Raw genomic sequence first — 25,646 nt, 5'->3', positions numbered from 1 at the left:
TTTAAGCAAAGACTGATATTTTTTCCCCTTGTTTTCGATTTCTTCTTTCTTTTCTCATTTGTTTCTATACAGCCAGATCCAAGCAAGGTGCTGTATCCTTACTTTATACTGGGTTTCTAGGTTCATACAATATTAGTGAGACAACCATCCTGTGGCAGAACCAGTGTCTGCAGGGTGGTGCAGTCATGTGCTTCCATCACAGGATGGTGAACACAAAAACATCGGGCTATAGACGTGACGTTGGCATGTTATTAGAGATCAATATCACATAGCTGGAGACTTTCTAAACATCTCGCACAGCTTGAAAGTTTCTGAACTTCACAAACAAGGACAGTCTTAAACCACTTGGACGGTCCCTTTGTAGGCAGAACCTTTGGATTATTTGACTTTGTCACAGGGGAGCAGTTTGCCTCATGCACTCGATCCTCTGAAGACTTTAATCGCTAACTTTCCGTCCCGTTTCTAATGCACTGGCAGAAGAGGTGAGGGTGACACAGGGCTCTTTTATCACCGTTTGTTCAGGTCCAGAGATCACAGACGAGCTGGTGAAGGTGCTGCGTAAGCGCCTGGATGAAACCACCTTGGACATCATCACTGTCATGCTTGTCAGGAACTGCAAGCTGACGCCAGCTGATGTGGAGGTACATTATGATTTTCACTTTTTAGGGGAACGTTGCTTTTGTGTTTCTGTGTGTGTGGTGTTCTTCTGTAGTTCTGTGTGCAGCGACTTGTACAGTGAAATGAGTAAACTGTGTCCTGCGTCTGGGTTGTATCCACCCTGGGGAATGCAGAAAGCACTTGTTTGCACTCAGACTACTGAAAATTGCTTCAGATAAAAGCCTTCACCAAATGTTGTCTGGTCAGTTCATCCAGCCGTCAGGATCTCCAGCCACTGAGGTGATGACCTTCAGCCTCCCCCAGTACTGTCTGCCCTGGCTGTCCGCTGTGGCTCACTACCTCAAACAGAACCTCCTCATCTTCCTGCATGTGCCCAAGTACACGGACATGAACACAGCACATCACTTCAAGGTACAACCTAACATTTCCCCTCATGCGTTCACTTTAATATTAGTCTTTAAATCTTTAATAATACCTGGAATCAGCATGGTGTTAGTCAGGTGAGCAGAAAGAAATCTCGTTTGTTTCCAAAGGTTTTCAACCACAGTGACACTCTGTGATAAAACGCCAGCCTGTGGTGGAGAGTAATTACAAAAGACCTTTAATGATGGCTGCCTGTCATTACATTTCTATGTGAGCTGTGACGGTGCACCAGTATGCACAAAAACAGAACACCCTTTAAGTGGAGTTGAGCCTTCATTAAAACGCGAGTCCTCTGACACGTCAAAGTGTCGGCTGTGCAAGTGATCGTCTTTGTAGTTCTGGCTCTTGGCAGTTCTGTCACTTTCAATAACTGTTTACACCCCAAATGAAAGGCTGAGTTCAGGCAACACTGTGACATTGTTACAATAAAGTCTGATGGCGTGAAAAAAGCAGTCGGATCAGAAAGCTTGTTGTTACTTTATCGTTCACTCGGTCTGCTTGTTTGTATCTCTGTTTATTGGTTCTTTAGGCTTATTGAACATTGGGACTTATTACAGTGTTTTCTTTACTAATAATTATAGACTGTGTGTAAAATAGATTATTATGTTAATATTTGGTATCAAGTTACAGATGAATAAACTACTTGAATGCTCTTGTATGGGCCATTAGTCCAGTTACCTCCCACAGCAAACAGTGTTAGTTCTCAGATAATTAAAAGGGACCCCAACACATTGCTGTGGATGTGCAGGTTAAAGACAGTTCACAGGAATTTGGAGGCAACACAGAAAACTTGAAGAAACTGTCAGGAACTAAAGGCAAGGCAAGTTTATTTGTATAGCACAATTCAACAACAAGGTGATTCAAAGTGCTTTACAGAGACATTAGAAACAAGAACAAATAAAAAGCATGATTTAAAATTGAATAAAACAAGCAAATAAACTAACTAACTAATTAACAAACAAACAAACAAACAACAGTATATAAAATCAAAACAGATAAAATCAGAACAGTAGATAAGATCAGTAGTTAAATGTAAGTTTTGAAATTTAAGCTTAAAGTGTGGATTTGGTGCTTTATTCAAATGCAGCTGAGAACAGGTGAGTCTTCAACCTGGATTTAAATAAACTGAGTGTTTCAGCTGATCTGAGGCTTTCTGGGAGTTTGTTCCAGATATAAGGAGCATAAAAGCAGCTTCTCCGTGTTTGGTTCTGACTCTGGGAACTGATAAAAGACCGGATCCAGATGACCTGAGGGATCTGGATGGTTCATACTGGGTCAGGAGGTCATTGATGTATTTTGGTCCTAAACCATTCAGAGCTTTATAGGCCAGCATCAGAACTTTAAAGTCTATCCTCTGACGGACAGGCAGCCAGTGCCAGTGGGAGCATGTAGATGTTAAACAGAAGGGGTCCCAAGATGGAACCTTGGGGAACTTGGGGAACTCCACATGTGATACTTGTCTGCTCAGATGTGAAGTTACCTATTGATACAAAGTATTTCCTGTTTTCTACGTATGTAGACTAAAGTCAGGTTTGAAATTCTGGAAGTTGCCTGAAAAGCTCTGCAGTTTATCCCTGTGGGCCTCGAGGAGGCTGTGACGTGAACCACAGACATGAAGAATAGAAAGGGACCACCAGACATTCTAGTGAAAGAAACCCGCTTTGATAAAATAAATAAAAGGGTAATGTAAATATGTCCTAGCATGTCTACTAAGATCGTTCTGTTTGAATAGATTAGCCTTTATTTTACTGGTAAATCTCACTGAGATCAAAAATGTATTTCATAAGAGACACGTGTCCAAGGAAGCAGCTAAACAGGCTCACAACACATAAAGATACACGAGCGATAAACAAGTGTCCACTGGTCCACTGCAGGACACCAGCTGCCTCCCAGTAAGAATAAGAAGCAGGCACTGTTACTGGTTACCTGAGCATCTGATCGGTGTAACCCAGCTTCCTGTAGTGTGTACCTGTTCAGGTCTTATCTCCACACTGTGTGTTTAATTTACAGGATTTGTTTTGTTCTTAAGAAAAGAGAAAAGTCAGCAGATTGTGTGGTTACTCATTCAGCAGCTCTCTAATCACTCACCATGAGATCGTTTCTGACAGTTTAACATAATCCAAGAAACTACTGCTGCTTGATTAAACACCTGAGTAAACAGACTTTTTTGTGTCCTCCGAATACTTTGAAAGATTTGTTGACTTGTAAAAAATAGGTCCGTGCTCCCTGCAAACTGAGGAAGGCCTGCCTGCATTGATAGATGACAGGCCGACATGCGAGTGCACTACAAACAGCACTGTTTAAAGTGATCGGGATTAAAAATGAATAAATCCTAGATATGGGAGGCTCTGCACAACTGAGGCAGACACTAAAATCATTTTGACAAGTCTCATTGTGGTGTATGAAATAAATGCTGACTTGTGTGGTTTGAGCTTCCAGGGACTGATTTGCTCTCCTGTTCTGTCTGCAGCACTACTTTCATTTGAGCAGTGACACGGCTGACGGTGATATCTACCTCTACAATAAGCCCGGAGGCCAGGGGACGGGAGGCAAAGGTAATCACATTCTCCCAGCCCAGCACGTCAGTGCCACCAGGCCTCAGTTACTCTGTGTTTGAGGGGAAGGTAATCCTACAAAGACAGTCAACAGCACAGTAACCTCAAACCTGTCACCTGTGAATACCGATAGCCTAACCTTATCCAGGTGGGCTGCACTACTGTGTTCAGGAAAATCCAGCTTTGACACATGACCAGAGCCGGCGGTGTCTCTTATTGAGGCTGTTTGCCACAGCCTGTCTCTCTGATAGTGATGCAGGAGTCTACATGTAGGTTATTGCTGCTGTGGTGCTGGTTGCACCTGCTGGAAACCTGTAAGTACCTGGAGTCTGTATACTTACTGAGCACTGCTGATGTTCATTCCTGGTAGCCAGGACTAAGTCTCAGCACCTGGCAGCCATCTCGGCAACACCAAAAGGATGTCAGGTGATGTGAGACTGAGCGCCTGAACAAAAAAGAGGAGAAGCATAGACTCAGTTTCATTTGTCACAGAGACAAGAAATGTTGCAGCCTTGCCTCAAAATAAGGTTTAAAAACCTTTATTCTCTGATCAGACAACATTATGGCCCCATTAGTGTTCAGACACGTAGCTTCTCCCAGCTGAAAGCTGAACCCAGCTGTGGGCTGATACGTTTCTCAGTTTTTAAGCAGATCTTCAGTGCAGTGCGTCACCTTTGGCATTACGTGACACGTCTCTGTCCTCGTACGGGGTTTGGTGGAACCTGTGACACTAAGGTTAGAGTTGGTTTCGTCCACTGAAGTAAAAAAGGTTGTGGGAGCCAAGTTAAGATAGTTCATATGTTTTAGTATTTATATTTCGCTGTTGTTAAGCTTGTTTGTGTAATTAATAATTTTAGGAAATAGATGCATGTTTATGGTGGAACTAGGTTACGTAGTACCATGAATACATGTGCCTTAAAGACTCGTGTTTATAGTAAAATCCGGGCATCACGGATGTATGCAAATTAGTGCATGCGGTGCGGGAGGGGGGAGAGAGAGAGAAAAGGAGTTAACACGGCATAAGCTATACGGGGCAGCAGGGTAGAACAGAGCCACACGGTTTTCCTACCGTAGTAGGTTATTTTGTTGAGGACAAGTTAAACCTGACCACTCCTGTAAGATGCAAAAACTGTGGAATAAATTTTTTGTTACATCTTTTCACATCGGAGTCCCGTGGAGTTCTTTTTCCTCTTCAAACTGACGTACGCGAGTGAATCACGGGAAAACTGGTCTCACGGCTTAAACATTTTGTAGGAAAACCCGCTCGTTGTGGAGTAATTAACGCGACTAAAGAAGGAAAAAACCCGAGCTGCTGCAGTGACAACAAACGTGAGTAAGTGGAGCTAATTCACGAGGAAAAATTGCTGAGTCATGGTGGATGCTGAACTGTGTGGTAGCCAACCTGCATGATTTTTGGATGATAAAATAAGGATTTTGGTGTTGCTATTCGGGAAATTAATAGCATGAACAACGAAGAAGAAGACACAGTAGCAGAATTGGAAGCTAGGGCGGTGAAAATCACACCTAAAGCTATGGAGGAAAGGCTGCAACGTATTATCAATTTACAGAAGGCCAAGCTAGCCAAATTAACAGGCACAGTGAAACAAGTGCGCCAGCTGATGGAAAATGAATGTGATACCAGCCTAACAGAAGTAACACAGTTAATGAAGGATTTTAATGAGCGGTTTGGAGAGTTTTGTGGTTTGAACACAAATGTTAAAGAGGTGCTCCAGCAAATGCCGGAGGAGGATTTAACTAAAGACCAGGAAAATTGGTTTGAACCTAAGGCTGATTCCTTTAAGGCTTTTGCTGAGACAGCTTCGGCTTGGATTGACAAGATGGCCATGCGCGCTGTGGAGGCTGAAAAATGCAATGAAGATGTGGATCCATCTGACAGCATATCTAATGCATCTGTCTCAAAACGCAGTGATAAGGCATTGTCAGAACGCGGCTCCTGCGCTTCGTCATCGGTGTCGTCCACACGCATGAAGGCAGAGGTGGAGTGAGCTACCTTATTGATTAAGGCATCGTCTTTAAGACAGAAACGCTTGCTGGAGGAAAGGGAGGCTAAGCTCCAAGCTGAAAAGGAGGAGCTAGAAATACAAACAGCTCTTGCAGCAAATGAGGCAAAGATCAAGATCTTATCGGAATACGAAAGTCGTGCATCCAAGGCATCCAGTCGCGTATCCACTCGGGATGGAATGAACTCCTACGTGGCATCGCATAAGGTTGGAGATTTATTTACTTCACAGCAGTCAAATAGCCCATCCCCCACGCGAGAAAGACAAGCACAGAAGAAGAACATTCTCCAAAACGCACAGCAAACACACACTGTTACCTCCCAGCCATCGCAGACACCAAGTGCTCTACAGGATGTGGTCGAAGCGCTAACTAAGCAACAGAAGTTAGCTACGTTGCCCCCGCAGAACATATCTGTGTTTAAAGGGGACCCATTAGAGTATCGGCTGTTCATGCGAGCTTTTGAACATGGTGTGGAGGACAGAACAGAGAGCGACAAGGATCGATTGTACTACATGGAACAATACACAAGTGGGCAACCACGAGAATTGATACGGAGTTGTCTTCATATGGAACCTACACATGGATATCAAACGGCTAAGAGACTGTTGGAAGAGCACTTTGGAAATGCCTACAAGATATCAGTGGCATACATTCACAAGGCTCTTAACTGGCCAACCATCAAGTCAGATGATGGAGAGGCTCTGCATGCTTTCGGCCTCTATCTTACTGGATGTCGTAATGCAATGATGGATGTGGAGTACATGGAGGAGTTGGATAACACGGCCAACATGCGTGCTATCGTTTCCAAGCTTCCGTACAAGCTGAGAGAAAGGTGGAGAACATATGCTTGTGGGGTCTTAGACAAGGCAAAACGCAGAGTCACATTTGCAGATCTGGTGGAGTTTGTCAATAAGCAGGCCAAAGAAGTTTTGCATCCATTGTTCGGTGATATAAAGGACAGCACATTAAAGGTCCAAGTTAGAGGGCAAGTGGATGAGAGGTTGCAAAGGAGAAGTGGAAACAGAAAAGGATTCACTGCAGCTGCAACTATCACCACTACACAGGACGTACCCTCTAAAGAAAGGAACAAGGTCAGCGGGAAGCAGGTGTGTGCATTTTCCAAACCCTGTCTTTTCTGTCGTGGTGAAGAGCACACCATGGAACAGTGCAAGAGGATGAAGAAGTCACTTCATAAGGAAAAGATTGACTTCATGCGAACTAAAGGACTATGCTTCAGCTGTCTTAAACAGGGACACATGAGTGGTTCGTGCCAAGAAAAGGCAAGTTGTCAGGTTTGTGCACAACCGCACCCCACAGTGTTACACATGAAGACTAAGCCCAGTGCTACAAGCAAAAGGGTAGCTTCTGAAGTGGAATCATTAGAAAGAGAAGACCAAACAGAGTCAATCGTGAATGGATTTGTTGAAATGGAAGCACCTGCTCACGCTGCAGAGAAAACAGAGCACATTTTGGCAATAGTTCCAGTACAAGTGAAACCTAAAAGAGGACAAAAGGTGACACACACTTATGCTTTTCTGGACCCTGGCAGTACTGCCTGCTTTTGTACTGAAGAGTTAATGCATGAGCTTAACTTGTCTGGCAGAAAGACAAAGATTTTGCTGAAAACAATGGGAGAGGAAAAGGTCGTCAGTAGCCACATTGTGTCTGGGTTGGAAATAAGCAGCTTAGACAGCAATGACTTCTTTGAGTTGCCAGAAATGTACAGTCACAGTGACATTCCTGCTTCTGCCGACAATGCTCCTTCTCAAGACTACGTGAACAGGTGGACCTACCTTCAGCAGGTGTCTATACCTAGGATTGAAGCAAAGATTGGACTGCTAATCGGGGCTAATGCACCTAAAGCTGTTGAACCTTGGCAAGTTATAGCCAGCGAGAATGGCGGTCCATATGCTGTGAAGACAAGGCTCGGTTGGACCATCAGCGAACCCCTCCAAGGAAGCAGTTCACAAAAGGCACCATGCGGACTGATTCAGGTTGCAGCAAACCGAATATCAGTTAGCAAACTGGATGAACTCTGGGACCAGCTGTTTAAAAGTGACTTCCCTGAGCGTGAAAGAAACGAGAAACAGGAAATGTCAAGAGAGGATTTGCAGTTTCTGGAGATAGCGACAGAGTCAGCTACTATTGTGGACGGACACTACAGCATCGCTCTGCCATTGCGGAACAAGCGCATTAAGATGCCCAACAACCGCAAAGTGGCTGAGCAACGTGCATTACACCTAAAGCGGAAGTTGGAGAGGAATACTTCATTCCACGCAGAGTACTCGGCTTTCATGAGTAACGTCATAACCAACGGTTACGCAGTGAAAGTGCCAGAACAGGACCTTGATCGTGACGATGGAAAGGTTTGGTACCTACCGCACCACGGAGTTTACCATCCCAAGAAACACAAGCTTCGAGTGGTCTTTGACTGTGGAGCATCGTACAAAGGCACCACCTTAAATGATCAGCTGTTACAAGGACCAAATCTTACCAGTACCCTTCTTGGGGTAATTATCCGGTTCAGACAAGAGGAAGTGGTCATCATGGCAGATGTGGAAGCAATGTTCCACCAAGTAAAGGTGCCTGATGAGGATTCTGACCTTCTTCGGTTCCTGTGGTGGACATCTGGTGACATTACTCAGAATATGGTGGAGTACAAGATGGTGGTTCACATTTTTGGTGCAACTTCGTCACCAAGCTGCGCCAGCTTTGCTCTGCGCAAATGTGCTGAAGACAACCGAGATCCAGCCAACAGCCAAGCGGTTGACACAGTCCTGCACAACTTCTATGTGGACGACTGTTTGAAGGCTGTGAGCTCAGAAGAGGAAGCCATACAGTTATACCACACTCTTAGAGCTGTATGTCAGAGGGGTGGATTCAGGCTCACAAAATGGATAAGCAATAGCAGAGCAGTTCTGTCTGCTATTCCAGAAGAAGAAAGGGCATCGGAGGTTAAAGATCTCGATCTGGATCAGGGGACACTCCCCATTGAGAGAGCGCTGGGAGTCCAATGGTGTATTCAATCTGACAGCTTCAGGTTCAAGATTGTAATGCCAGACAAGGCACCCACTCGGAGGAACCTTCTGTCCACTGTGAGTTCTGTCTACGACCCACTGGGTATCTTGTCACCAGTCACGCTTCAAGCAAAGAAGATTCTGCAAGAGCTTTGCAGGAGAAAGATTGGCTGGGATGTCATCATACCTGCAGACCTAGCTCACAAGTGGAAGACCCAGCTCCGCCAGCTAGGGAACATAAGCGTTCCAAGATGTTTTAAACCTGTGGGCTTTGGAGAGTCAGTATACAATCAGCTGCAACACTTTGCTGATGCCAGTGAAGAGGGCTACGGTACAGTAAGCTACTTGCTACAGAGGAACAGCCGTAACGAAGTCCACTGCGCATTCATGTTGGGAAAGGCAAGAGTGGCCCCACTTAAGCCCATTACAGTTCCCCACATGGAACTTACCGCAGCAACCATGGCAGCACGCATAGACAGGGTTCTGACATCTGAATTGCAGCTTCCGCTCCAACCATCTGTATTTTGGTCAGATAGTACCACGGTACTCAAGTATATCAGCAATCAAACAAGTAGATTCCGTACCTTTGTTGCTAACCGTGTGGATGCAATCTTGAAATGCTCCAGTCCAGAGCAATGGAGGTATATCAACACCTCACTGAATCCTGCCGACTTTGCATCAAGGGGGCTCCGAGCAGAGAGCTTCATGCAATCCCACACATGGTTACAGGGGCCGGATTTTCTCACCAAACCCATGGAAGAGTGGCCAGAAGAGGTGCACCCAGTTGAAGGCCTGACTACAGATGACCCAGAGGTAAAGGGTAACCTGGTGTGTGCTAGTACAATCAAGGAATGTGAAGATGTAGTGCTGGAGTTCCTGCACTACTTCTCATCCTGGTTTAAACTTAAAAGGGCAGTGGCATGGATGCTTAAAGTCAAGAGCATTCTGCTGCAATTGTGTCGCAAAAGGAAGGAGTTGTGTGCTGTTAAAACACAACCTGAAGTCGAGAGGGATATGGAAGGTTTCAAGGACAGCCTGTTTCAAGGGGACACCAACAAGCTAACGGTAGAGAACCTTGCGAAGGCTGAAGAAGCAATCATTCGCTACTGTCAGAGAAAGACATTTCCTAAGGAGATCAGCGCACTTTCTAAAGGTCAGGGGGTGAAGAGGACTAGTAGTCTTTTCAAACTGAGTCCAGTACTTGAACAAGGCATCCTTAGGGTCGGAGGGCGACTCAGCAGAGCAGCACTACCCGAGGAGGCTAAGCGGCCAGCAATCCTGAGCAAGGATCTTCACGTCACGAAGCTTATCCTCAGAGAAATACATGAGAACTTGGCTCATAGTGGTCGCAATCATGTTATCTCCAAGTTGAGAACAAAGTTTTGGGTACCCGGTGCCAACTCTGCAGTACGAAAAATACTCGCTAGGTGTATTGCCTGTCGGCGTGAGCATGGAGTTGCAGGACAGCAGCAAATGGCCGACCTACCCCGAGACAGAGTTCTGCCAGATGACCCTCCATTTACTAACTGCGGAGTGGACTACTTTGGTCCGTTCGAGATCAAACGTGGTCGAAGTACGGTGAAGAGGTATGGAGTCATTTTCACCTGCCTAACCACTCGTGCAATACACTTGGAGATGGCAGCCTCGCTGGACACAGATTCCTTCATCCATGCTCTCCGTCGCTTCATAGCCAGACGAGGCCAGATAAAGACCCTTCGTTCTGACAATGGAACTAACTTCATTGGTGCAGAGCGTGAACTTAAAAGAGCCATTGCTGAATGGAATGTGTCCAAAATTGAAGACCACCTAAAACAACAAGGCATTCAGTGGATGTTCAACCCTCCCTCAGGACCCCATCATGGAGGGGTCTGGGAGAGATTGATCAAGTCAGTGAAGAAAATCCTAAACGTTACCTTGAGGCTGCAGACACTGGATGAAGAGAGCCTGCATACACTTCTGTGTGAGGCGGAGGCCATTATTAACAGTCGGCCAATAACCAAAGCGTCCAGTGATCCAAATGATCTGGAAGTACTCACTCCCAATCACCTGTTGCTGCTCAGGAACAAACCATCTCTTCCTCCCGGACTGTTCGACAGGCAAGATCTCTACGGAAGAAGAAGATGGAGGCAAGTGCAATACATGTCGGAAATATTCTGGAAACGATGGGCAAGGGAATATTTACCACAACTTCAAGAGAGGCAAAGGTGGACCCGTCCATCTCGCAACTTTTTGGTTGGAGACATTGTGCTTATTGTTGACGATACAGCCCCACGCAACTCTTGGATTACAGGGAAAGTAATCCATGCTATCTCAGACAAGGCAGGAATGGTGCGGCAGGTTAGGATCAAAACCAAAACGAGTGTACTGGACAGGCCCATTACGAAGATTTGCCTTCTGCAGGAATTGGACTGAAGTAATCAGCTGCAGAGACTGAAGTTTGTGTACCTTGGCTCCACAAGTATAATTTGGTAATTGTGTAATAGGGTCACAATTAGGGGCCGGTATGTGGGAGCCAAGTTAAGATAGTTCATATGTTTTAGTATTTATATTTCGCTGTTGTTAAGCTTGTTTGTGTAATTAATAATTTTAGGAAATAGATGCATGTTTATGGTGAAACTAGGTTACGTAGTACCATGAATACATGTGCCTTAAAGACTCGTGTTTATAGTAAAATCCGGGCATCACGGATGTATGCAAATTAGTGCATGCGGTGCGGGAGGGGGGAGAGAGAGAGAAAAGGAGTTAACACGGCATAAGCTATACGGGGCAGCAGGGTAGAACAGAGCCACACGGTTTTCCTACCGTAGTAGGTTATTTTGTTGAGGACAAGTTAAACCTGACCACTCCTGTAAGATGCAAAAACTGTGGAATAAATTTTTTGTTACATCTTTTCACATCGGAGTCCCGTGGAGTTCTTTTTCCTCTTCAAACTGACGTACGTGAGTGAATCACGGGAAAACTGGTCTCACGGCTTAAACAAAGGTTTTGTGTCTAACTGAAGGTGCAGGCCACCTTTTCTTCTGATTGGCTGTCCCTCAAAACAAGAAGCTTTGAACTGCAGGTGGGCGTGTACACAGCTTCCTACCTCAGATGCCTGCACGTTGCATGTTTGCACTTGTGGACGCTCAGAGTAGAAAAAGCAGTATGAAACTAAAAAGTGTTGAAAACAATGTGAAGCCTGAGCTTCGGCTCACAGGGTGACCTTTCAGTCCTCTGTCCTCATTATTCGAAACCTTAGGCCTTAAGTGGGCATCCACTGCCGTGACCACATATATGTGAGCGGAAGCAGAAAATGGCCTGTTTAAACACGGATCCATTTTCATAAACTGCTTTACAGCACTGACAAGTTCTCCTTGTTTACTGTGAACAAATAATGACTTGGAAACTTTGCTGTAACCTCAGCTCTTGGCTCCGTTTCCTTTGTTAAGCTGCAGATGTGGAGTCAGTGTGATATCGTCAAATTCACTGACATTCTCTGTTTTTTGTCCTATTTATAACTCCCACATTAAATTCAGGAGACATTTCCCTGTCCCTGTCTGGCATAACAGAGACCATCACACTCGTCCTCCCTTTGCTGCACACTCTTAATTTCTGTGATGAGAATCAGCACATTTGTTTTCCTGAGGCGGCTCTCTTTTCCCCCTCCTTAACATGCACCTGAAACTTGTGTTTGTGTGTGTCTGTGTGTGTCTGTGTGTGTGTGTGTGCGTGCACGTGCATTAAGCTGGGAGCCTAACTTGCTCTTTAACCAGCGGTGACCTGCCTGTTGCAGGAAAGCTTCTCAGCTGTCCTGCTCGTTATGTGGATTGTTGTGAGCTGCACAAACCTTGAGCTAGCAGCTTGTACAGTGTGCTTTATTCACTCATGAATGTAATTTCACACTTGTGTAGAAATTGGTTTGCTTCATGTCAACGGTGCCTCATTTAGCTGTGCTCCTTCATTCAAATCGAGCTGAAGTTCTGCAAAGTTTTTCCACTTTGCTGTCATGCTTTCTCCTGCAGAACTGATCAGTTCCATTTCACATTGCAATACTTTCTTGTTTATCAATATGCTAATGTCATCTACTGGCATTTGAAGCCAGTTAAAGGGGAGTGCTGCTGCTTTGTAACTGAAAGGTTAGCTAGTTCACTGCGAGAAAGCGAATGTATAACTCTCCAACCAAAGGGCAGCTAATTATCAATGTAAATGATGAGTTTACTGAATTGAAGCGCTTATGTATAATTACTGTTTCTGTGACACGTTCCCTGCCATTGTCAATACAACTCAACGTTTGGCTGTTAATTACACTGCTTCATTTTCATTTGTAGAATCATTGTGCCGCCCAAAGTACACTTCCTGTATTAACCAATAACAAAGATATTGTATATAATCAGACCTTTGGTTGCAAGTATTAAAAAGCAAACGCACATCAAATGAAGAGGTGGCCAAGGAGACGGCCTGGAAGGGGAAAGTGGCCAAATTTACATCAGGTGTGGTTTTTGGTTTTGTAGAGTTTTGCACCAAATATTGGATCAGTATCAAACCAAGATCAGCAACAACTTCTCCTGGCATATCAGCTTCTTTAAAAATAAAAAAGCCAAGATTTATTTGTTTTGTTTTGGTACCAAGTAACTTTCCAGTGAACAGACACAGCGCTGCTTCCAGCTGCAGAGCAGCGGGAGCTCTGGAGATGGCCTCCTCGAGTCTCTTTCAAACTGACCTCTGCGCGCCTGTCGAATCTAAACATCAAGGCTGATGTGAAGAGTTTGTCCCTCGCTCCTACATTCGCTCCACTTGCCGTCTAACTACTTTTTAATTGCTATGCAGGAAAGCTCTGACTGAATCTCATTAGTCTTAGCAGCTGTGGAACGAGGTCCTCAAGTTATATGATGATATCCAAGCCCCCACTCACTGTGTGAAATAACTCCCGAGTGTCAGACAGCTCGAAAAGTTGCAAAGTGAGAGATACCCTGACTCTCACCTGTGTTGCCTGACTGCTAATTAATGAAATGTTCTCTGAGGACTCTTTGCTGCTCAGTCGTTTATCGTCTGAATCCCAGCTGACTAAATTAGGATCGGCTTCCAAACTAGCTGTGAGGTAACAGCTTCTGTTGTAGCTTCAGATTTTATTTGCACTTAAATGTCACGGGCCTTATCAACACTTGTTAATAGATAACATCCTTATAAAGCGCTTATTAACACACACTAGCTGTTAATAATATGCAAATGTGGCATCAGATATCACACAAGGGTTTATTACATGTTATAGACCCATTAAGACTCTAAATAGATTCTTATGCTTAATAGTGATGATACTTTATTATTTATTTATTGTGTTTAACAACTAACTCTGCCTTCATATTCTAAATCAACAATAATACCTTATTAAAAAGTCCTGTTAACATGTAAATTATGTCAGCAAGCATCTTATAAAGACCTTTTTCTAACTTCCAGTCAGGTCATTTTGGTTTGCATCGACCGATTTGTGGTTACATTTCTCAGGAAGTGCACGTCAGGTTACGTGGGAGGTTGCAGCGTAGGGTTAAGTAGGGTTTTGGTTGGGGTGTAATTTACGGCGTAGATTTGACGCAGCAGTAAAACTCGCGTGCTGAGTCCTGTTCTTGGAAACAAGCTGCCTGCTAACCTGCTCAGTTACAAACAAACTGAAAACCTTTTTCTTCACACAGGCTTAGACTTCACAGGTGCTGTTGCTTTGTTTTATTTCACCTCTCAGTGCAGTGAAAGCCTGCACAGCTTCTTCTTTTTTCAATATATTTTTATTGATTTTATAATTGAGCCGTATACAACAATCACCTTCAAAAGAACACAATAGAAGGTGGACGGCAAGTCAACGAGGTGGTAATGCAGCACACATAAATGTTAAGACAGAGCACATTTCACTTAAGTTTATCCATCAGGCTAATGACTGGTTGCCAAATCTTATAAAACACTCTCTCTCGGTTAGACAAGGTAAACCTGATTTTCTCCAGGTGGAGTACATTTCCAAATTCTCTCAACCACATTTCGAAGGTAGGAGGTTTATCAGACTTGCAGCTTTCTTGCCGCAAGTGTGGTCATTGACACAACCTGCGTCTCTGTCTTGTCCCTTGCCCATCCCGGGTCAGACACCCCGAACAATGCTGCAAAGGGGAACATGGGACCTCCCTGCCAAAGGCTTTGGTCAGAAAATCAAACAGATGATTCCAAAAAAGTTAGTTTTTGGCATTGAAAGAAACGGTGAAGCAAAGTTCCTCGACCACTTGAACACTTAAGACAGAGGGCTGAAACGTTCTTGTATATTTTTTCCACTTTAGTGGGAGAAAAAAATACCTTAAATTGGCTCAGACTATCTCTAGCATTTACAGAACTACAATATGTATTCTTAATGCACTCTTGCCAAACATCATCAGTAACATCCACCCTGCCACTGCTCCCTAAAAGTATCAGATGAAGCACTGTATGTATCTAGTAAGGCGTGTAGGGCTCAGCTGACACGGAGCTGTCAACTGCACAGCTTTTTATGCTTTTTCATATGTGTTCAACACACTGAGTTTACCTGTAATGAAATGTAAATGAAGTTAAAGTTCAAATGTCTGTGAGAGGTCACACTCAGCAGGGCTTTAAACATACATTAGATAAAACTTATATATATATTTAAACTGCAGTTTAAACAGGTGCTTGTGTCAATACTTTAAAAACTAAACTATACCCACAAATGACTCTGTTGGTTGCCTCCGAGAGAAGCTCTTGGATTTTCTCAAATCCACACAATTCCCACTCCCGAGTGTCTTGCCTGAGTGCCTCTCCTTTGCTCGTGTCTTTGTCGGTTCTCAGTCCTCTTAAATGCTTAAATAGACGGCAGCTGGACTTCAGTAGGTTTGTGAAAAGCTTCTGCCTCTCATCCAAGAGGCTTATTCAGTTCAACTGTCAGCTATGAGGCACCTACAATGCAGCCTCCAGATCCTCTTTAAACCCCACGCTCACTCCTGGCCTGAGTTGACCTCGACAGCTCATATGAGGGTGGAAATGGGGCGATGTCTTCACACTTTGGCCCCAGTGATGCTCACCTTCTATCACACCGTGGCTCATGTGTATATTATTAACAGTAGGTGTACGAACATCCGGCCCCCGTACAAGGGGTCAGCCCCACCAGGGGATCTATACCTGTGGCTTGGTAACAGTTTGAGAACTGCAGAAGCCTCTTGGATGAGAAGCATCTCCACGAACCTAAAAACATGTAGCTCCCCTCTTTTTAAGCACCCAGGAGACTGTTTTGCTCCCAGCATCAGGACTAAGCAACGATAGTTAATGGTAGCTTAGAAATGCAGTAACCAGCACAAACTCCAACACACAAACACAACAAAGCAACGAGTTTTATTGGTAATGACATAAGCAAGCTATGGTTAGACAGCTGGCTGCTGGGTTGGGCATTAAACAACATGGCAGGCTGTTTTGGTTTGGTGGATCAAATCTGACTCACAACCCTCTTTCTTTAAGCTAATGTTGGCTAATGCTAGTGTGCCTACAAACACAGAAAACTGTCTCATGAAGCCAGATACTGAGAATAAGGCTGGATGACTCCCTGGGCTGATCTGGCTATGTATAAATGAGTTTATCACCGAAACATCAGCAGACAGTGAAGTTGCAGCTAGCTGGCTAATCATGTTTTGCTTGCAAATATTACTGCAAGCAAAATCCCGCCAGTGGGTCGGCTTTACTAGTGTGGTGCCCAACAACTGCCACCCCCTCTTGGAGTTTCCTGGTGTTAAATTGGATAAAAATAAAATGTTATTGGTTTTGCATCCCTAATACTCTCTGTTCTCTGGGTCTTTTTAATGTTGACCCAGGTACCATGTTGGAGCTGGTTCAGCATCTCTTCCCACCTTCTCAGTTTAAAGGTACCTGCCCGTTTCACTCCTGCTGGTTGTGTCGACTGAAGCCTGCGCTGCTGCTGCTGCTCGTGGCCTTTTATTTATTTTCTTTGTAGTGCCCTAACACTGTGTTCGGCCTTTGTTAGGCTTCCATCAGCATATACATCGTTGTTGTTGTTGTTATTATTATTATTGTTAGCTGCATCCATCTTTTAGTTGGCTTAAGATTTGGCAGCGTACGCTGCTCTATGGTAAATGGTAAATGGCCTGTATTTATATAGCGCTTTTCTAGTCCCTAAGGACCCCAAAGCGCTTTACACAACCTGTCATCCACCCATTCACACACACACGCTCTAAACACGGTCTCTAACTGTGCCCTTTAATGGCGCCTGATCCCTGGGCACTGATGCACTCCCGTCGCACCAGCAGCAGGCTTTCATCTGAGCGCTGAAAACACGCCCAGTGGTCTTTCTCCTCTGCAGGCCAGAGGATCCAGTGTGCATGTTGCGCATAAAGAATTTCAAATTTGGATTTGTTTGACCTCACAGCATTTTTCCACTTGGCCTCAGTCTGTCTTTTGGATCATTTTTCTGCCTCGTGTTCACATTGAGCTTCATTATTGCATGATACGGCCCATTTTTATTCTTTTGAAAAACATTATTCTAAATTTGTTGCACAACATTTTGCAGTTTTTTTGCACACTGGTGAACTTCTGCTGTTAAATCAGAAGAAAACAAATTCAGTGTAAATATGTAAATGTTTTCTGTGTTCTGCTGTGAAGGAAATATGGGTTTATGGGATTTTACTTTTGTCTCGTCCTGGGGAGCATTTTATGATTTCGTTTTTATTTGTTGTGTCAAGCTCACCAACCAGTGTCAGTGTTGATAGACTGTGCAGAGGACGGCCATGTGCCCTGAGAATGGAGCCTGAAGTCACTCTGTGGCTGCCCATTAGACACACAGGCCTCATTTCCCAGCTTGATCGTTCGCTCACCATCATGAAGAGCCAGTTACAGGAAGCTTATATCAGTAACTGGCTAATGCAGCATGCTCGGCTGCATGCACATTGCAATGAATAGTCAAATATGAGATGCAGATTCACTTTGATAAGCAGTAAAATTAGCAATTTAAATTGTTTAAAAAATAAGAGTCATCTCGCCCATGGGGACTTTCCTATTTCTCTGAGCAGGGTCCAGTATCTCCCAGTACAGAACAGAGCGGGCACAGGTGGCAGCAGACATGATATTAAATAAGGCGGAGGTGGAGGGTGGAGGTAGGGCTGCAGAGTAGCTTGCAGTTTAAAGGAGCTTAGTTGGAGATTCGCAGTGACGGCTCGGCTGGTACCTGTACTGCTGCGCGAGGGTTTCAGTTGTTGCCGTCTTAGTTTAGTAGCGTGAGCTTTGTTGTCGTCTTTGTTGACTTTGACCCTCGTGTTGACCCAACATAGGCCACTAACACGGAAACACGCTCACAGACAAAAACGGGCCAATACTTGAATAACCTGCTTGATCTAACAACACATGTGAGTTTGGTTTCTTCTTACTGCCTTGGAATAATTACTGCTACATGTGATTGCGTAAGTTTTCATTTACTAAACACCGTGGTAGAAAGAACGCAGCCGCGGATGCCCTCACTCATCCTTCCTTAAGCTTCACAGTATTTCTCAGGGAGTGTCAGCTTGTATGGGTTCAGCTCACTCCCAGTACTTTATTGAAATTATAAAGTGTACATACGTGGTGGTTATGTAGCTGTGTGTTAGCTCAGGAGCTTTCTTTGATAACTAGTATAACATCCTCAGACATGTGGTGGCAGCTATACTTCTGATGAAGCTTGTGCAGAGCTGTGATGCGTCAGGAAGTATGAGATGATCAATAATGAGGCCTGAAAACCTCAAAGTTGCTGGGAAATTTCAAATAAACATGAAATGAGGAGACTATGAATTGAAAACTAATGAGCGACCCAGACTTTGGTGATTTGAAGTTGGTCGTTTGAACACGTTCCCTGCTCTTTCAGGTATCGCCTGCATCGCCCTCTCCTTTGTCGATGCCCACGGTCGGCCCCTTCAAGTTCCAGCTCAGGGCGGTGCCGCCCTGCAGAAGTCCGAGAACTGCTCCGTCCCCCTGCACCCGGATCGCTTTAATGAGCTGACCGCTGTCGTCAAAGTGGAGTCCATCATTAGCGGCTCAGGTAATCAAAAAGAAATCGCAGTCATTTGTAAATGTTGTATCGATATTTTAGTCACAGCAGAACAAAGGAAACACGTGTTTATCAGAAGGAAAGAATTTGCCATTTTAATAAAAATATTAGCAGCAATGTTGATGACAGGTCGACAAGATTCGTGCAGCAGGAAACGGCTGTGAGTGGTGTTTGGTGCTCGGTGGGTCCATAAATAAGCTTTATTGAAGAGATGCTGGAAACAAGAATTCATCAACACAACAGTGCTGGTTTGGCCTCTGAGGAAGACGAACTGATTTACAATGAAAATGAAAAAATGCCTGCTTGTGTTCCTCAGAAATGAATTTTATTGCTCCTATAAAAGCTTAAATTAACCACCGAGTGAAATGCCCCGAGGAGAGAGGGAAAAGAAATGTATAAATATTCAGTTACTTTGCTCCTTTTTGAAACTTTCAGTGATGTAAAGTATCTGTTGAATGTAACCTGCAGCCGCGCATGTACGTGACGACTCACAAGCTGCAGATTTGCAGCCTGTAAACAGCTGATGCAGCCTGTAAACAGCTGATGCAGCCTGTAAACAGCTGATGCAGCTGTCACTGTCATAGCTGCACTTTTATTTTTCATTTGCTGCAGTTCTAAAAATCTCCATATTGTGAAGCTGCCTTTCTGGTGAACCTGAACTGTGTCTTTGCAGAAGCTGTCCACACACAGTGACTCGAGATCACAGGCCTTTGTATTTCTACAGTTCAATAAGCGTCTGTGTTATCTGAGCTTTGCTGATATTTTATTGAAAACCCAGCAGCCAATCAGAGCTGCAGACTGTAAACAAATTTGTATCTCAGGTGAAGCTTGATATTGACAGGGAGCCACTTTGATGTGCAGGATGTAGACTAGAGCCTCTTTCAGTCTGACATTATTAAAGGAGGTGATGAGAGGTTTGTAGCAATGCACAACTCTCTTAAAGGTGTGCTGAGTTTATGTTGATGCAGCTTGAGACAGAAGATGTGGCTCTGGGTGATCTTTCTCTTCATCTGCTCCAGAGCATATTTTAATATTAGGTATCACTGAGATCCAGATGTCCAAGCCCAAACTGAGGTAATGACCTGGTCTCCAGATGTTTTCATAGTCTGCGTAGATTAAGCACGACTTGAATTTAGCATGTGAAAATCAGTGCAGCCCACTTTTACAATGCCAAACTAATGTTTCCAGCAGAGACTGGGCTCATTGGTTTTCACATTATTCTTCACCCTCTGGAGAATCGTTTCACTGCTGGATTTGTTTATGCAACAAGGTTACAGCACGTCCCAGGAGGCATGTAAACGCCACTCATTTTAAAATGGATTAATTGCAAACATAAACATCAAACTGTGCTGGGGTTAACAGTCCAGCCGTTAAATTTAGTGTCCAAATATGAAATGCCCCTAAATCGGAACAAGTAAATCTGCCGGTTAATGAATACGAGTCCATTACGGAGCCACTTACGGAAGCTAAATTTGTCAGTGTGACACTGCAGCACACGGCCATAAATCAAAACGAAATCTCATATTTGGGGCTTGTTGTTATATAAAGTGTTAGTCACACTCTGCTGCTGGGATTGGTGAAATATGGGGGAAATAATAACCAAGCTGTTTTAGGCATTAAAAATAGTCATCGTCAGTGCTGTAGGTTTAACTGTGTAGTATAACCTTCACATTACATGGTTTCTATATAGTTTCATGACATGTTCAGTGAATTCTGCTGAAATATGAAGTGTGTGTGAAGCAGTGAACAGAGGCCACAGAGTTCATATGATGTGTCCCTAACAAGCATCTGAACATAACGGGCCATCGTCCCTCTGAGCAGGTGCTTTTTATTCTTCATCACCTTCTGCAATTAGGTTGAATAGATGTGTAGAAGTGACAGAGAGGGATGTGTTAGCTAATCGTTAATGCAATGTAATTTAAACTGTGCGCTACCATGAGCTGTTTTTAACATCGATATATCACAGACAGTTTAATCATGATCCTTGTGAGAGAAATGACACCATGGTGCAGATGATTAATGGCCCTTATCTGAGTCCGACATGGTGCCACAGCTGACCTGATATTAAGACCACATCTCTAAGAAACGTGTGCTGATTACTTCTGAAAGCTTAAGTGTTGGTACTTTTATCTCTACCTGGATTATAAGGAGCAACCCTTTCTGTGTAGGAACCCCTAAGATTTAAAATGACAGAAGCCTCGTGGAAATTACTGAGAGACGAGGGGCTTGATGTCTACGCAAAACATCTAAACAGGCTTTACAGTTTTGTCACTCCAGTAAACACCTCATGCATGAGATGCAGGTGTTACCATTTCAAACTGAAGTCTCTCCATATAAGTAGCTTGTGCATGTAAATGAAGTATTTAGATATCTGGGCCCTATTTCAGGAAGCCGGTTTAGAAAACTCAGAGTGAAAAACGATACTCAGGGTTGAGTAACCCCGAACTGTCCAACTCGGAATATTCGGTTTCAGAAAGGCTGATAACAATTAGTTCAATCAACGCGGAGTTGCATTAACCCCAAGTTAAGCGCGCGCACGAGGATACATAAAGCCCTGATTAGTGGAGCACAGATTAAGCGAGTCACCATGGAGACGGAGGGAAAGAAGGCGCGGTCAATGTATTTTACAGCGCTTGAGGCCGAAATTCTGATGGCAGCATATGCTGATAACATGCAAATTTTGCGGAAAAAAAGTAACACAGCCTCAGCTGCGAAAGAAAGAGAGCATGCATGGCAAACATAGCCGACAGAGTCAATGCGTGAGTGTTAATTTAAACATTGATCGAGGGATTTCCACCCATTTAACACGTTATTTTATCATATGTTATTTTATTTGTTATTTTATACATTTTATTTTGTGATGTGATGTGAGCGCAGGTGCAACCCAACAGGCCCCAAACGTTCCTGGCAGCAAGTAAAAATGAAATATAAAAATATAGTCCAAACAGGTAAGGTGTAATTGTATTATGAGCCATAGTGCTTGGTCTGTTTGTCCGATGTAAATCAATTGCAGTTAGAGGCTACATTAATTTCCCCTCTGTAAGCACTTATTGAAATTATCTGAGCACATTACAAGTACATATTTGCTTACTCTGTATGCTCAAATGTGACCCGTTATAGCCAACAGAAAAAAAGCGGAGGCCCGAAAAACAGGTGGGGGTCCTCCACCACCACCACTCACAGAGCCTGGCCACTTGGCTTCCACATTTGTGATAATGTTGGCAGCATCACATATGATCTTCACAGTGCAGAGAACACAAATTAGCATCCATTACTATAATGAAATAATTTGTTAGTTTGAAATGCTACAGGGAACTATGTACCTGCACATTAATGCTGTGGAAAGACTTCCTGTTCACATAGTCTCCTTCATTTACTGAAGGAGCAATGATTGGAATGTGAGTGCCATCTATACAGCCAATCACGCCTGGGAACCGTGAGAATAAATGTACAATTTAAGTAGTAGTTCAAGTATCACCACATCATGAATTAAGTTTTGTTCATCCTGATACCTGCAATTTTGTGGCATCCCTCTTTGATAAATCTTGTGGGTCTGTGACCGGGGAACACCACAAACGAGTGCAGGAGACGTTTCAGTGCAACTGTAACATTCCTGACTGCCCGACAGACGGTAGCCTTGGAAACGTGCTCAGCATCACCAATATTATACAGAAAGCTCCCGTTTGCAAAAAACCGAAGTGCAATACACCTTGTTCCCATTTTCTTCCATTTTTCAGTGACAAAGTTTCTACTGCAGCTTTAAAAGCGAAGCACAAGCTCACCTCTCCTCTCACTGCCCCTTACTTAGGTGACAAAGCTCAGTCGACCGTTACAGCCACTGCCTGGGAAGCATAAGCTTACATTAAAAGAACAGCAACTGGTATTTTGTCCTACCTGCAAACTGCACCTCACTGCTGCCCTGTGAAAATAACCAGTACTGTGAGTAAATACAAATTATATGATTCATTTTCTTTTCAGTTTGGATTGGTTGAGACTACTTGTTTAGGTTAAGACACTAAAATGTATCTAGTTAGCTTTGGGCACAAACACACTATTGGTTACTTAAGACAGTAAAAACAGAAAGCTCCCGTTTGCAAAAAACTGAAGTGCAATACAAATAATATGTACAGAACTGAGAGGATGTCCGCGATGTGTCACATGAGCAATATTAGGCCTGAGGATGTTATTCAAATAAATTATAGATTGTGCTGAAAAACAGTAACGTTCACACAGGAAATCATCAGGAAATGATAAAATGTCCGAACGCGCTCTAATCACTCTCTCCCGGCGGAGAGCTCTGCGGAGAATTTGGGCTTCAACATCTACTGGCTCTTCAAGGAAGGAGCACGCCATGTCTGACACTTCCTACAGTCAGGTTTCCGACAAAGAGGCGGAGAAAGTCAGGGTTAGTTGAAGTAAACCTGCTAGGGGGCAGGTTAGCTTCACGGAGTGTGTCGTCATAGTAACTCACTCAGGCTTCAGCTGAACTCGCTTTGTGAAACCGAAAAACCAGAGTTTTCGTTAACTCAGGGTATACTTAGTCAGACTTTGCACTAAACCGGCTTCCTGAAATAGGGCCCTGGATAGTGACTAAAAAGGTTTTCTTTTGTTATTTTGGTATCATTATGAGACCCTGAAACTGTGTGCTGGAGGAAAACTCATAGTTTTGGATGTTTGTCCACATCACAGGTGATCACATATCAAAAAGCATGAACGATGGGACAGCTGGTGTCTGCAGTGCTTCCTTTTCATTGGCCGTAACATTTGATGTCACTTAACAACAAAGATGTTTGTTGTTATGACTTCTCTGCAGCAGAGCAGCTCATCCACTCATTGAAAGGTTGATGGTTCGATCCCTGGATGTAATAAATTTACAGTTTACTAACAATAATCCCAAAATGCTCTTTGATATCAGAGTATGAATGTGTGTGAATGTTAGACGGACAGTGCTTGAATAAATGAATGTGAATGGGTGAATGATGTATAGAGTACTTTGAGGGCTTCAATAGAGTAGAGAGTGCCGTATAAGAACCGGTCCATTCACCATTTACATCCTACAGCTACTGAATTTTACTGAAGCCAGTTCTGCATTGGCTTCAGCTACAGTTGAAGCCAATGCAGAACTGGGGGATAAAAAGTCCGACTGCACATGATTAGAAATGAATAGGAAAACAACCTTATTGCTGGCTAACTCGATGACCTCAGTAAATACTTTCTGATTATTTTAGGATCTATTAAAAATGTTTATATTAAATATATTGGACCTGATTAACCTTTAGAAAGAAAAGTATGCTTTATGGCGGGCCTGTCCTGTGGTTGATGATCCCTCAGTGTCACAGTCAGACCTGCCCTGTGCTTTTCATGCATGGGTGACATGAGGCCAAGCCAATGAAAGGGCTCAGTCTTAGGCTTTGCAAACCAGTGGGTGATATCACAGTGGATACAGACACCTTTGATACAGGGGTTAAGCTAAAGGACACACAGCACAGGCATTAAGAGCAGCCTCATTATCAGTTGTTTTACATACTTGTAACACAACGTCCGCTGATGACAGCATTAAATGCTGCCATGAGGCTGTGGCCCTTAAAGGGAAAATAATGATATCTCAGTTTCATTTTGCCACCCATCCATCCATCCGTCCGTCCATGCACCCGTCCATCCATGCACCCACCCACCCATCCACCCACCCATCCATCCATCCACCCGTCCGTCCGTCCGTCCGTCCATGCATCCATGCACCCGTCCATCCATGCACCCACCCACCCATCCATCCATCCATCCATCCATCCATCCGTCCGTCCATCCATCCATGCATCCATGCACCCGTCCATCCATGCACCCATCCATCCATGCACCCACCCGTCCGTCCATCCGTCCATCCGTCCATCCATCCACCCACCCACCCATCCACCCACCCATCCATCCGTCCGTCCGTCCGTCCGTCCGTCCATGCACCCGTCCATCCATGCACCCACCCACCCATCCATCCATCCGTCCGTCCGTCCGTCCGTCCACCCATCCATGCACCCATGCACCCACCCACCCATCCACCCATCCATCCATGCACCCATGCACCCGTCCATCCATGCACCCACCCATCCATCCATCCATCCATCCATGCACCCGTCCGTCCGTCCGTCCACCCATCCATGCACCCATGCACCCACCCACCCATCCACCCGTCCATCCATCCATGCACCCATGCACCCGTCCATCCATGCACCCACCCATCCGTCCGTCCACCCATCCATGCATCCATGCACCCACCCACCCATCCGTCCGTCCGTCCGTCCGTCCATCCATCCATGCATCCATGCACCCGTCCATCCATGCACCCACCCGTCCGTCCGTCCGTCCACCCATCCATGCACCCATGCACCCACCCACCCATCCACCCGTCCATCCATCCATGCACCCACCCACCCATCCACCCACCCATCCATCCATCCATGCACCCATCCATCCATCCATCCATCCATCCATCCATCCATCCACCCACCCATCCATCCATGCACCCATCCATCCACCCATCCATCCGTCCGTCCATCCATCCATGAGATGTTATGCTCAACAAAATATCACAGATTGATGTCAGATATCTTTCTGGCTCTGTGGGATGTGTGTGTTGTGGTGTGAGTCAACAAAATGTTCCTTTTTATTGCTTTTTTCCCTTTTTTCACTTATTTGTCTGTTTTGCTTCTAACAGAACCACAGCTGTATGTCCGCTTCGACATCTGGGAGCAAGGCAACATTAGCCCCTTACAGCTGAGTGACAAACTGCAGGGGGCACTGCGCCACGCACTGTGTGATGTTGTCATGGAGCTGAGAGTATTGCCAAACCCTCTTTGTGTCGGGGTCCTCTGCCCAGCAACGAAAGCTCAGAAAGAAGAGGCAAAAGGTGAGCTCATTACTGCATCTGTATGCTGGGTCTGTTGTGTCTGCACCTATTTGCAATCAGATTGTACC

General features: G+C 44.5%; 1 protein-coding gene across 15 annotated transcripts in view; it reads left to right on the top strand.

The window, feature by feature from the left end:
* The window catches only part of szt2 (SZT2 subunit of KICSTOR complex), a 120,383-nt gene that overhangs the window by 47,526 nt on the left and 47,211 nt on the right, over positions 1-25,646 (top strand). For all 15 annotated transcript variants that reach the window (XM_085383258.1, XM_085383250.1, XM_085383249.1 and 12 more), the window contains 5 exons: positions 523-641; positions 865-1,029; positions 3,512-3,596; positions 18,498-18,671; positions 25,387-25,578. In XM_085383258.1, coding sequence (XP_085239384.1) covers positions 523-641; positions 865-1,029; positions 3,512-3,596; positions 18,498-18,671; positions 25,387-25,578 — 735 coding nt within the window. The remainder of the gene's footprint in view (positions 1-522; positions 642-864; positions 1,030-3,511; positions 3,597-18,497; positions 18,672-25,386; positions 25,579-25,646) is intronic.

This window comes from Rhamphochromis longiceps, linkage group LG15 (genome assembly GCF_057381845.1).
Source record: "Rhamphochromis longiceps isolate RC_006_pf linkage group LG15, R_longiceps_female_GT1.1, whole genome shotgun sequence".
In the NCBI taxonomy this organism is placed as follows: domain Eukaryota; kingdom Metazoa; phylum Chordata; class Actinopteri; order Cichliformes; family Cichlidae; genus Rhamphochromis; species Rhamphochromis longiceps.
This window is presented reverse-complemented; position numbering and strand designations above follow the sequence as displayed.